General features: G+C 54.4%; 1 protein-coding gene across 1 annotated transcript; it reads right to left on the bottom strand.

The window, feature by feature from the left end:
- Positions 1-8,863: 8,863 nt before the first annotated feature.
- MYCTH_2062291 (uncharacterized protein) lies at positions 8,864-12,467 on the bottom strand (the record flags this gene model as incomplete). The annotated part of the gene is made up of 8 exons (XM_003663298.1): positions 8,864-9,577; positions 9,651-10,055; positions 10,255-10,343; positions 10,536-11,674; positions 11,736-11,765; positions 11,820-12,127; positions 12,205-12,306; positions 12,384-12,467. 8 exons carry the CDS (start codon positions 12,465-12,467, stop codon positions 8,864-8,866), a joined length of 2,871 nt encoding a protein of 956 aa, XP_003663346.1.
- Positions 12,468-12,972: the final 505 nt, after the last annotated feature.

Raw genomic sequence — 12,972 nt, 5'->3', positions numbered from 1 at the left:
GTTACCTTGGGTGTGATCTGTATCCCTTCGCCCACCTCGGCGTTACAAGAGCCACCCCCCCTCTTAACGGCTAGACAGGGGTCCTCGGCTGTGGACCGATACGCAGTAGTGTAGCGTATGTTATTGTAAAAAGTAGGTTGCAGCAGCCGGAGCACCCAGGGGTCCCCGCATGTGGTTCCCCCAACCTTCCCTTCTGAAGACATACCCTCCGCTATCCTCCGTAATGCGCACTACGCAACTACAAGTAGGTACCTAGGTATGTATTGTACATGCAACAGACGTCATCCTGGGTATTGTAAGTTGTGGTTGTCCACATGTGCAACCGGGTGTCGGTGTCGAGCACGATGTGTCAACAATTGGTCCATGGTTGGAGCCAACGCTGGTATTCGATTTCGTACTTTTATGGATGCCATGCATACTGAGTACGGAATTACCTCCTCTACGCGGAACTTGCTGCCTCGCGCAATCCGCGTCTGAGCGATGGGCATCGCCGACCAGTGCAGGCGGACCTTGGTTTCCAGGGCCACCTGCTTGTACACACATAAGGTACACACCTTGCCCGATCTTCACATGCGATCGTAACTAATGTACATGTGAGATTCACGTTTTGTAAGTACCTTACATGCAGTGCGTGCGGGGCCCGGAGGCAGTCGTTGAGGTGAGGTGGGCTTGTAGGTTCTAACGCTCACTCCACTTGAAGGTCGAAAAAAAAAAATAAAGGTAAAAAACTTTGCATATACTGCGTATCTGAGGTAGGCAACTCGGAACCACCCGCTTCGGTGATCCCACAGATCTAAAAACACGTTCCCCTCAACGAAGGACGGGCAATCAATGCCGAAAGTGGTATTGTCGACGAACTTCTCCGACGCTGCCGGCACGCAGCGTTCCTCTACTACATGAGCCTTCTGCAGCGACCGGAGCTCCCTGCAGTGCTGTATGTAAAGAACAAGATGCATTCAGGTCTCGCATCAGCTCCAGCCACCCAGGCCCGGACGGCTAGGGACAGCCTCCATACCTCGGGCACCGAACCAGGCGAGGCCGATTGCCTGCACTACGCGGTTGCTAGGTATGTAACTCGTGTATTGTTGTTCCACGGCTTGCTCGTCCACGCTTAGGTACGAAGTACCTCAATGTATGTATGTACGGATTACATACATATAGTACCTTCAGGGTATGTGCGGTTGTACATACTGTACATACCTCTGTATGTACAGTAAAACAAACATACAGCGCGCTTAGGTAATTCACCGAGGCAGGATATGCTGGGTTTGATTGGTCATTGTGCACGATTGGCCTTGTGTAATCCATACTTCTTTAACGTTCAATTCCAGTTGCTGAGCAAAAGGAATGCATTGTATGCACATGAAGTAAACCTAAGGAACCTCGAATATGGTCGGCCGGTGGGCCGGGGCTTCGCGGCAAAGCCCTTTCAGCTCAATTGGGGCAACAACACCCAGAATGGGGAAGCGCCATCGCCTTCCCCTTCAGAGAAACCTATCACTTAAGCATCCCAGGTCTTCAAGTTGGCCGCCTAGCCTGGTGCCCATCTCACCTTCCGACCCGCCTCTGCCAACCTTTCTCAATGACCAACGCTAGCAATTGCAGGTGCTGCCGTAGCCCTTAACACCGCCGATTTCACTCGCAGCTCTCGTTGAACTTTGACGCAGCAACCGGACAGAAGAGAAGGAGACGGACAGCTCGCACTCCTGCAGGTCTCGGCAAGCTCTTCGATCTGCATCTTCCCAGCCCTCCTCTCGGCCTCGGCGACGTCGACGTGTCAGGAAGGAGCCAGGAAACAGTTGATCTCGCGTCAAGTCAGTTCAGCGGTGAGAGGGAAGACCCCGAACACGATCGCACTACACTCATGTCCCGACGAATTGCTCTTTCCAAGTATTTAGAGGCATTCATCCCTAGCGCGCCGCTTGTGGCACCTGGGGACCTGGGTTGGCGTACCGCTCTGTGGCCCATGGGAATGGGAGTGTTCGCAACAAGAGCCCACGGTGTAAGTCCTATAGCGCAAGGCAAACAAACTTACGCACGCCCGCGGTCCCCACCTCACCGTCACATTTCGAGGCGCCTTTCCGACGGCGTAACGGCGTGTTCGCGAATGAAAAGCCAATCTTGCAAGGGCGGGCGACGTATACTGCGTAGTCGCCTCGCCACAAGGGTTATGCATGCCTGCTTGGGAACGACTTGATGCATTGACCCAAGTCTTCCGGGACAAACGAGCTTCGATCGGTCGCAAGCAGATCACAACATCGTCCATTGAACAGGCGAAACGAGCTGCTGCACAACCCCAGGTCGCACATATCGGTGGACTCTTGCCGGCGCCGGTTGCCAATCTACCAGTCAGTTCATGAGGCTATGGTGTGTCTGCCCGACCCTCACCCCACCTCCCTCGCTCACCCTCCCGGAAGACAAGACGCTTTTTCTGGCCTGTCATACGATCCCCTGTATTTTCGAAGACCTCGTGCCCAAGACAATGGCTAGACCCCAAAACACCGAGACAAGCATGGCATTGCGTAACCCGAGGCATGGATCAGCTACACTTGAGAAGCTGCCATGTGTAGTGCTACCGCACACATATTGTCGCCCTTAACAATCTACCCCGGGGAATACCTACTTCCAACTGTTTCGCGAAGTCCCGGAAGCCCTGCCTGGATCTGGCCCAATGCATAATCAAGTCTCCGAGAAGTGTCACATCGCTCACCGCGATATGGCCGAGCACCCCTCTCACGAAGCTAAGGTCCGTCTGGTAGACCAGACTTGGCATTTTATACCCGGCAACGCTCAGCCTTGGCTGATTTCACAGCCGACAACCTATGTATGTATACGCATACACTAACTCGCCACTTTGCTTGCTTTTCCCCTTGCCCTCCCCCGCCTTCTTTCCTCTACATCACTTGACATAACGATCACGCCGTTACACGCCTCTCCGGAGGTATCATCTCGTGGAACATAGGTCTCGGCCAGGCTTTGGGTGACATCTGATGGCAAAAAGCCTCGGGCCCATTCAGGCCGCCTGTCACTCATGTTATATTTTGGCTTGTTTGACCCGGTTTACAATGACGGGGGCTGCTACCATCACGACCACTACCAAACCACACCTGTCCAGCACCACACCTCCGAAGGAAGTTTCCTTGTTCGGCGGCATACATATTCGTAGTTCTGCAACGGCACGTCGATTTGCTGCCGGTAGCCTGCGATGCCGTGTATGCTCGCGCCCGTGGACAGGTTGAAGCTAGGGGCGGCTTCCTCCGAAAGGCCTTCCTGTGACATCTTCTGCGATGTGTATCAACAAGATCACTAAGCAACTCGGACAACTGACGGCATTCGGTCCCTAATTTCTTCTGCATGCCTGAAGCGAGAATTATCCGCTTTTTCTTTTTGTTGGGGAGAATGAACGAAGCTCTCTCGACCCTGTCGCACGGCTGTGTAAGCCACGGTACTGCGGATGTACAGAACAAGTTCGTTGGTTTGATGATGTACGTGGAGTATGTATGTACATACATACATACCATACATACATACGGATACCGTACATACATACCGTACATACATACCATACCCCCTGCGTTCTCATGATAAGCAGACACCCCGCCGTTCTCTTGCCGAAGGGTCTGTCGAGGCAAATCCTGGCCTAATGTCAAGGGTTTCAGTCGGCCGTCCGATTCGAAAGCCGACAGAACGCCAGATGATGAAGCCAGAAGAAACAACAAGTCCAGGACCAATCCATGCGCTTGGCCGAGGATCCTTGAACGAAACCGGCTACGTCCGCTGCTTGCCAAATAGTATACGAGTACTGCCATATGGAGGAGAGAAAAGCAGGTCCATGGATTTGACCTCTCAGTTTCACACGGAAGAAAAGCAGTCGTTTAACCCGAGCGACAAGCTCTCGGAGAAAGGGAGAGAGATAACTACGGATTAGAGAGAGCAGAGTTACCTAAATGCGGCAGGTTGCTCGGGCGCCGCAAGGTGGACAAGGACGGTCCAGGTTTGTGACCCATCGTTCGCCGGTCAGGCGGTCACCGACGGCCGCCCACATGCCGACCAAGCTTGCCTACGGTAGGTGCGAAGGTAGTTATGTATAATACAGTACTTAGTATATAATCCGTACTGCGTACAGTGCCATCACCTGCCAAGACAACACACAACGGCGGCCCAAACTACTTCAACACTATTTGTGGTTATACCTTTTATACTCTTCGCACGGCGTACACCTCCTCCAGGATAAATAATCCTAGTGCGATACATGCCCCACTTTTCTTCATTTTTTTGGCAGCCACTTACACAATCATCACACCATGTCACTCTTCTAATAATTTTCTATACGAAGGTACTTACAGATAAAATCCCTAGGTTGACAGCCCTTTCGAGTATAGGAATCTAGGTCCTAGAGTGGCCGGCTCGAAGCCCAGATTTGAACCCTATTGAGGATGGCACTGGATGAATGATTGGCTTGAACATCGCTACGATGTTCAATCGCTGAGCCTTACAAGGCTTCGACTGGCTGTTCTGGAGGCGTGGGAGGCAGCGTCCCCTGAGTTTCTTCAGTGCCTGGCACACTCAATGCCCCCCGACGGCTTGCAAAGGCAATTGAAAACCGGGGGGGGGGGCTGGGTATTGATACTTCTATATTATAGAAATTTGTATCAGGTTGGCTGTACCTAGACTTCTTGGCTACTTTTCTGATTTGCGTTAGTTGTGGGGCATGTATCGCACTAGGATTATTTATCCTGGAGGAGGTGTACTTTTGTGCTTCTGGAACAAGGGGCCACCGGATTGGTGCGGGTCTTTGTCACCACTCCCTCCACTGCTTACGAGTACAGGACAATAACAGGGCGTGGGCTTCTTATAATAGTGGAACGACGATTAACGTTACTCCGTACTGTGGGACCCTTGCCCGTCAATCCAGCCTGTCAGCAAAGTTACCAGGTTTGATTCCGGTAGTCAAACCTGTCAAGCCCGGGTTGGCTCGAACCGACAGGGCGGGGCCAGAGAAAGGTGGGAACGTAAGTGTACCTCCTATGCTACACTACTATGTATGCTGCACATGTTACAAGCAACGTTTGCTGCGGTGTAACAATCACCTGATTCTCTCTGGGTTCTTGCGAGGTTCGCGGAAGGAATGTGGAGATACGGGAATGTGGGAGTGAGAGAAAATCAAGGGGGAAGTGGAGGGCATGGAGCCAATGCCCCCTTGTCGCGGTCCTTCCGTTCTTCCCCCCCTTTCGCCCCAGAAGGTTGGGTGGGCCGCCGTTGAAATGACATTGGGAAATTCGAGCCGAGCCTCCTGGCGACATACACTACTTTCCACTCTCCTGGTTTCATGACGACATGTCAAAAAGCGTACGAGTACGCAGTATAGGACGTTGTACTCGCGTCCACGATGCCACCCTTGTCGTTCGATGTACACAGTACAGAGTAACTAGAGAGGAAGGTAAGCCGGCGGATGGCCTGTCATATAACCAGCCCATAGCCCTGTCGTCCGAGATGAAACCGAGACGAACGCCTGATCAGTGATGCTTGCTTCTAGTTCTTACTCCGTACTTCTGATTGTTTATCTGCTCTTTTTCTCTCCCCCCCCCCCTTTCTTCGTCAACGACGCCTCAGCGAAAGGTGATGAAACACGCTCGTTGGGTTTCTTGAGGAGACAAGGGTTTAAGAGGGGTGGACTGAGATTGCCCACGTTCCCAACAATTTGTTTATGTATCGTGCGAACTTCCTGATATGGCCAGCGCCGAGAGCAGGGGTTGTGAGAGAGAGGGGCTGAGGGCGAGGGTAACAACAAATTCAAGAGCGATCTGGTGGAACTCGGCTTTGATTGACATTTGACATTTTGACATCGAAAACATGCGCACCCATGGGCATGTCAAAATCTCGAGTGGGGTCTGTGGGGTTCGGCATGGGTTTTCTGCGCATGTGATTCAACGCTTGACGAGACGAAGGCCCGACAAGATGGCGAGACAGAATTCAACAAAGTGGAATCTTTATGGACTTACCTCTTCGGCGATGTATTCGGGTTTCGAAAATCGAGAACCCGCCTGCTTCTTCCGGGTTTCACCGTCGTTCAAGATCCCTCAGCACGACAGTTGATGTGTCAATGCGAGACACGAGCCTCCTGGGGAGAGGGGAGACAGAGAGATGGGTGTAGGAATCCCCAGATTCGGCGTCAATTGTCCGTTCAATGGAGGGGCGAGACCTTACACTACACTACTATGTAACGACAGGCGCATACACTACAACTACAAGTAACCTCAATGACGGGAGTGCGTCTGACGCGCATCGCCAAACCGCGGTTTCCCGGACCGAGGACCCTCTTTTGGGCCCCTCGCCGATGCAAGTGCTCTTGCAAGGCACGCTCTCGCCACTTTTCCCCGCCTGGGGATAGCGTTAAGGTTGGGGCTTGGTCCGTGCGCCTTCACCTTCCCGCAGCGGCGGGGCGTGCCAAAAAGTTACAAGTATTACCGCGGTTGTTCTTGAAACACACACGCACGCACACCCCTCCACCCTGAGATCCCCGGGTGCCCGGGGGTCGTGGGGTCCTGTTTGACAGATGCCGGAGGACCCCTGATGAACGAACGGGCCCGTTAACCAAACAAGGAAGTTCTCGGGTGATTGGAGGGGGTGAAAGGAACGGAAGGGAGGGGGGTGGCCGTCATTTTCCTTGGTGCCGGCAATGTCAATCTTGCGCGAGATGACAGGAAGGGAGGAACCCTTTTCCCAGCGGGTTATTCTTTGATCCGAAGCGGCCATGTACACGGTAACTCGGGGAGCCGAGGCTGACCTCCCGGCCCAGGTCGTTGCCAGCAAATTAATCCGTACTCGCGGTGTATCCCATAGTTAAACACACCTGCTGCTGACAGGTGCACGCGTAGGTTGTGCAACAAAAGCAGCCGGCCACAGCTGCCAGCCCGTTCGACCACAGTTGACGGCCGCCAAGACGGAGCATCCCGAGTCCTCGAGACCTCATACCTTCTCGCGCGGCCAGTCCCGTCCCTTTCTCGCCCTCCTCCTAGTGTACTTCCGAATACCGCGTACACTAATTAATGGGGCAGCCATGGCAGCCACGGCATTCAGGCCGGACTACGGGACTCCGTAGTGGACGCGTGAACACCGGGAGTGCGTGGCCGACCCCGTCTTGTACCACCCAGGTTTCAAAACGTCAGCTAGTGGGGACAGCATCAATGGGTAGAAGAGCGAAGCAGGCAGGCGGACAGTGGGCAAAAGCCGCTGGGAGAGAGAGGGACCCCGCAGCCGAGACACTCGGAGCGCCATGCTTCATTCTGGAACTCGGGCGCACGATGCCACGATCGAGCGAGCGGTAGCAGACGTATCCCATCCACGCGACCCGCAAAATGATAGGCCTGGTTACGACTCTCGGTCATTCCGGCGCGGAATGGCCGTTTTTTTTTTTTTTTTTTTTTTTTTTTTTTTTTTTTTTTGGACGGGCGGGAGGACTGCGTATGTGTTGCAGCGGATGCGAGGGGATCCCATACCCGAAAATCAAGACCAAATAATTATTATCAAAGACAGCTCGAGGCTAAGTAGAACAACGGCGAAACCGTTGAGCATGCAGTCTCTTTGCGCGGCTCCCCCCTCCCCCCTGATCTCCCGCAGCGGCAGGTAGTGTATGTACATATTCCGTGCAAGAAACCTGGTTGATGCTCAACAGCTGCTAGTGTAAATCTTATCAATATCCCCATCCCCTGCCCAGAACGGCCCTAGCGTATAACACGGAATGCCTAGACAGAGTTGCATTGCCAAGCATATCGACCGCGCGGGAGAGAGGGGGAAAACTGGGCGCCGCACTCCCGAGGAGTCACTGTCCCCTCTTGCTGCGCCCGCTCCGTACTATGTAAATACAAGAACCGGGCGGAGCCCCTGGTTAATTATGGCCTGACTGGCGATGGAGAAAAGTGCATACACTACGGAGTAGTACGACATCCATACAACCCCAGCATCGGGGGGAATAGTCACTTTCCTTTCTTTGCACGCCGAGTCACCGTTGAAGCGAGAATCCCTGGGCCGCGACGTTACCATAAACAAGGTCCATCACCCGCCAACCCCACGGGCGCGGCTGCCGGCACACAACGCAATCCTGGCCAGGTTGTTTCTTTTTAGTCTATGGCTGTGCTGAATATGGGTTGTGGGCTCAGGGCTGCGGTTGGCGTCCGGACCAAACAAACTCTGTTTGTCTGGGTCTCCCAGGGATCTCGCCGATTCATCCTGAACGTGCGTTGTACATACTACTCTGTACTCGTAGTATGGTAGATATAGGGAGACGGATCACATACCGTGGTCCTTCTCTGCTGTTGCTGAATCCGTCGCCGAGTACATTGCCAGACAAACCAAAGACCAGGACCTACTGGGAAAGGGATTATCGTAATAAATACTGTAGTGTATATCTCCGGACCCAAAAAGAGGGTCTTGCATTCCTGATCAAGAAATGACAAGAGGGTGCCAGGGTTTCAGCGGCTGCTCTCGTTTCAGGTCGGTTACGAGCTCTCACAACGCCTTAAGAGGCTGAAGGCGCAAAGTACACGCATCGAGAGCAGGCATGGTGTTGCCATATGACAGGCACTTGTTACGCGAATGGCTAAAATGTTCGCATTTGGAAGCGTTTGGGTATAGTGGAATAGTGGAAGGGATGTGTATGTACATGAACATCAGAACGAAAGGCATAGCCAAAAGACGCCGGCCCAGGACACCACATGAGAACCGGCTTTGAAGACGATCAAGCGACTCAAAAAAAAAAAAGAAAAAAGAAAAGAAAAGAAAAAGAAAAGAAAAGAAAAAGAAAAAAAAGAAAAAGATCCAACAAGCTCACGACATGCCAGCATAGAGAAAAAGAAACCGAAAATCATTTTGCGCCCGCGCCCCTTAACCTTTCCCATAGTTGCGGCCGCTTTTTGGAAGCCTTCTTCAACGTGTCCTCTCGTGGCGTGTCATCCCTTGCCGCAGCTCCAGCACAGGATTCAGCAGCAACCGGTATCCCGGCATTTTGAAAACCCGGGTCGTTGCCCAGACCTTCGCTCTTGGGGTCAATTTCATCGTAATCGTGGTCGTACTCGTCCCCGAAATAGTCCGCTCTCGGCTTGACGGGGTAATCGTCCTGGAAACTCTGGGAAGGTGTCCCGGAATTGGAGCATGCCAGGTTGCTGGCCTCACGCATCTTGTCCAGTGCGCTGGCAAGCGGACCGACAAGTGGCGCTTTTCGCAGGTCAAAATCGTCATCGTCGTGGTCGTCGTGGTGTTTGGCGGGTCCTGCCCAATCAACTTCCCTGGAAGATTGGTCCCTCCCGGTCTCGCTGGGGAACGGGGGAGGTGGCGACCGCGGCGGTGGAGATGGAGGAGGATGGTCGATGGCTGCTGCAGATCGCATGGCTTGCGACTTCTTATAAAGCGCGGGGAAACGCGCCTCGAACTCAACCTCGAGCTCTTTTTGACGCTGCTCCACTGTCCTTCTGCGCTCAGACTTCCTCGCCGGGATGAGGTCTGCCGTCGGCGTGCGATGTTGGCTTGTAAACATGTCCAGCCACTCCCGGTAGTCTTCATCCCGCTTCCTCGCTTCTTCCTGCACACGGGGGTCAGTATTCGAGCGTACAGGATGATGGAGCAAGTGGGGGGTCTGATATAAAGAAAGTTACCTCTGTGGGAGAGGGCTGCTGTCGAAGACTGTCGAGGTATTCCTTGGCTTCGCTAGTCATCTTGGCCCCGCTAATGTACTTGTCAAATGAAGCCGAGAACTCGCGATAATGGCCTTTGAGAATGAAGCACTGGCCCTGCCAGCCCTTTCGCCGGAACTTGTTGTACAAGGCCTCGGCGACCGGACACTCCCAGTCGAACTCGATGACCCTGTCGTAAAAGACGACGCACTTAAACTGTGACCATTTGCTGAAGCTTCGGCGGCTTTGGTCGTCCATGAAGGTGTCCTCGATCATCTCGAGCGATGTGTTTTCGACAAAGCTTACCGGGGCGCGCAGGTTAATGGCATCGTGAATGTGAGACCTTTCAAAGTCGGTCGACGACCGTAGATCAACAAGGAGAACGCCCTTGGATGGATAAATTTCGAGTAGTCTAGACAGATGACCGGGAAGGATCATACGGCTGCCTTCCTGGGCTTGCCGCGAGTGGTTCCCGCTCCTGAGGCTCTGTAGGTTGAGATTCATCCTTTCTTGCTCCCGGCGATGATGGAACCAGACCTGTCTTGGTCAGCAGCGATCACGCGTAGTGTTAGGAGAAAGAACACACATGGATGTCCGACGTCTCTACCCCGAGATTCGAAGCAAAATGTTCTACAACAGCGATGTTCGGTTCTGGATCCTTTTGGAAATACTCCTCTAGGCGTCGAACAACGTGCGGAGCCATCTGATGGCCCTCGGGAACGGCTTGGTCGGGTTGGAAAACAGATTTCTTCGATGTGCGAGCCCGGTTCAGAATCATTCTCCTCGAGATCCCGTCAGCAGAAGATGGCAGATCATTCCTGGGCCCGTGGCCATCATGTTGGATCCGGTCAAGCGTGCGCAACGAACTGGTAGAGGGCGCGTTTCTGAGCGAGCCGGCCAAACTTCCCAATGACGGCTCGAGCCTCGGGCCTGGGGGCGAGGACGCGTCGGGCACAGGATGTTCGAGCTGAGAGCCCACCGACGCTCTGATGTGAGACGCCAACCTCGGATCTGTGCGTGGCTCTCGGTAGTGAGAGAAGGCAGTAGAGTGAGCCCGATGAATGCTGGGACCAGCAGCTGGCTGCTGTGCATTATCTAGGCCCTCGTTTGGCCCATACGTGGTACCAGACAGACAGGACTCGGCGTCATCACGTACTAGGTTCGAAGCCGGCACGTTCTCGGAAACGGGGACCCCCGTAGATTCGGGTTCCCGTGCTGCCTTCTGGGACCCAATAAGGTTGTTTGACCGAATGAAGGCCACGAAAGAGCAGGCCGGGTCGTCGGGGAGGAAATCCCAGACCATTACCGGAAGAGAGAGTAAGAGAAGGGTAGAGTGGCTCTTGAAAACCCCTTGGACCTTGACGTATTTTGCAATGGCGGGGAACGAGGCCAGCCAAGTCTCCCAGTCGTTCAGGTCCAATCGTTGGTCGTCCTCAAGGGCCAACGAGATCAGCACATGTGGCTCGTCCTCGTTCGGCTCAGACGTGTCGGGGATCCCAAAGTCCGGAGGAGGGGGAGCTAGAGGGTACTGCTCGACGGGGTTTCTCCCTTCGATCATCCTTGGATGAACCGGCTGGTTCCAGTAGGTCAGCTCGTTCGGCGGCGAGGGAGGCAACCGTTTCCTGGGGACCAGTCTGCAGAGCTCGATGCTGGGTGCCCTGTGATTGGAAGTCATCATGAAGTGGACTGGGGTCGATCGCGCTTCAAAGTGTTTTCCGTTGATCAGGATGGGCCGCGGGTGCTTCAGGCGGGCAAGAATCTCGGCGTGGAGCATGGCAGCCGAGAAGGTCCGTTGGCGCCACTCTTCGAGCACTTCGATGAGGGAGTTTGTGAAAGAATACCTGCCCGGATCGGGGGCAATGGCATCCCAACTAGAGGCCGAGATGGTCTCGGTGATGCTTGTTTTTCCAGTTGGAAAAGTAGCGCTTGCAGCTCCGGCACAGCAGTCAAGGAGGATCATGACGTCTGAGACGGATCTCTCCAAGAGGGTCTGGATAGCCGACCATCTGTTGACCATGGTGAGTTTCTGGCGATTCCGGTACAGGACAGGGTGACAAGAAGACTTACTGAAGCCACGGCGATTCGGGGCGGCGATTGCTAACCAGGGTTAGGCGAGTTGGAAGCAGGAAGCGAGTGAGTCGCAACACTTACGCACACCAGGTGCTCTGCCGCGCCTCGTCAATCCGGGCGTGGCCACCATAGTAGACGATGAAGAGCGTGTCTTCGGCTTCATGCTGCTTGACCATATCGCCGATCTTGAGCATCAGCTCCAGGTGCGAGTTCTCGGAGGGGATGGGGAAGATGTCGGTCTCGAAATTGTAGTGCTCGCGGAAGCACTTTTCCAGGTCTTCGAGCTCCGGCAGGACAAACAGGTCATCGGACTTCCAGTGCAACAGCAGAGCTATCACCTTGGCGTATCTCTGAGAGCGGCCGCGGTTCGGGAATGCCCTGGAGGCCGACTATTCGAGCAACATCAGGTTAGAGCGCAGTTCCCTTCACCGAGACAAGCACGCAAGTGCAGGGACAATCGGCTTACATGCTGGAGGGCCTGGGCGAAGCTCTCGATGTGCCTGACATGATAGCTCACCCGGCTGATGTCGTGGGTCGCCGGCAGCGAGCCTTCAGTGGCCGAGCCGTACTGCGCAAGGGAGGTTAGCCCACGCCGGCTCTCGAAGAAGCCGAAACAAGCAAGTGTTCTTCGTCCGGGGCACGTACGGCGGAGTCGGCGCTGCTCATGCTGTGCTCGTCGTTTTCCGGCCTCCTCGTCCGGAGGGTCATGAAGGACGGTTGGTCCTCCATGGCGGAAGAAGAAGGCACGAAACCCAGGAGTTAAAAAAAAAATCAAGAAAGGGTCTATCCCTGGTACCGGATCCAGGTCCGATGCGTGTGTCGTCCCAATACGCCGGAGCCGCCTCGGCCCCACGACGGGAGCAATGCTTGGAGTTTGATGGCTATTGGTAGAAAGAGCGAAGACCGGGGAGGCGCTATCGGTGCTGCATTCGTCGGTTCATCGCTACTTTTCTCTCCTTCTCTCTTGGGCGTAAGTCTCAGGACATGGGGAGAAGCCCGAGACGTGTTTGTTGCCAGATGTCTGTTGCCACTACAGGGGAAATGCTCCAAAGATGGCTCATGGCACCCGTCGTCGGTACCGTGTTGAGGGTGCTTCTCGGTCTTCCGCCGGCCCAGGAAGGCTGACTGCGGCCCTCCCGGTCACCGAATTGGGCCTAGCGCCCCGCAGCCCCGGTGTTTCTTTGGGAAGGAGCCAGGAGATCGAGGAGCGTACCCAGCCAAGAAGCATGAGGTT

The sequence above is a fragment of the Thermothelomyces thermophilus genome, chromosome 3 (assembly GCF_000226095.1).
Source record: "Thermothelomyces thermophilus ATCC 42464 chromosome 3, complete sequence".
NCBI classification, from domain to species: domain Eukaryota; kingdom Fungi; phylum Ascomycota; class Sordariomycetes; order Sordariales; family Chaetomiaceae; genus Thermothelomyces; species Thermothelomyces thermophilus.
This window is presented reverse-complemented; position numbering and strand designations above follow the sequence as displayed.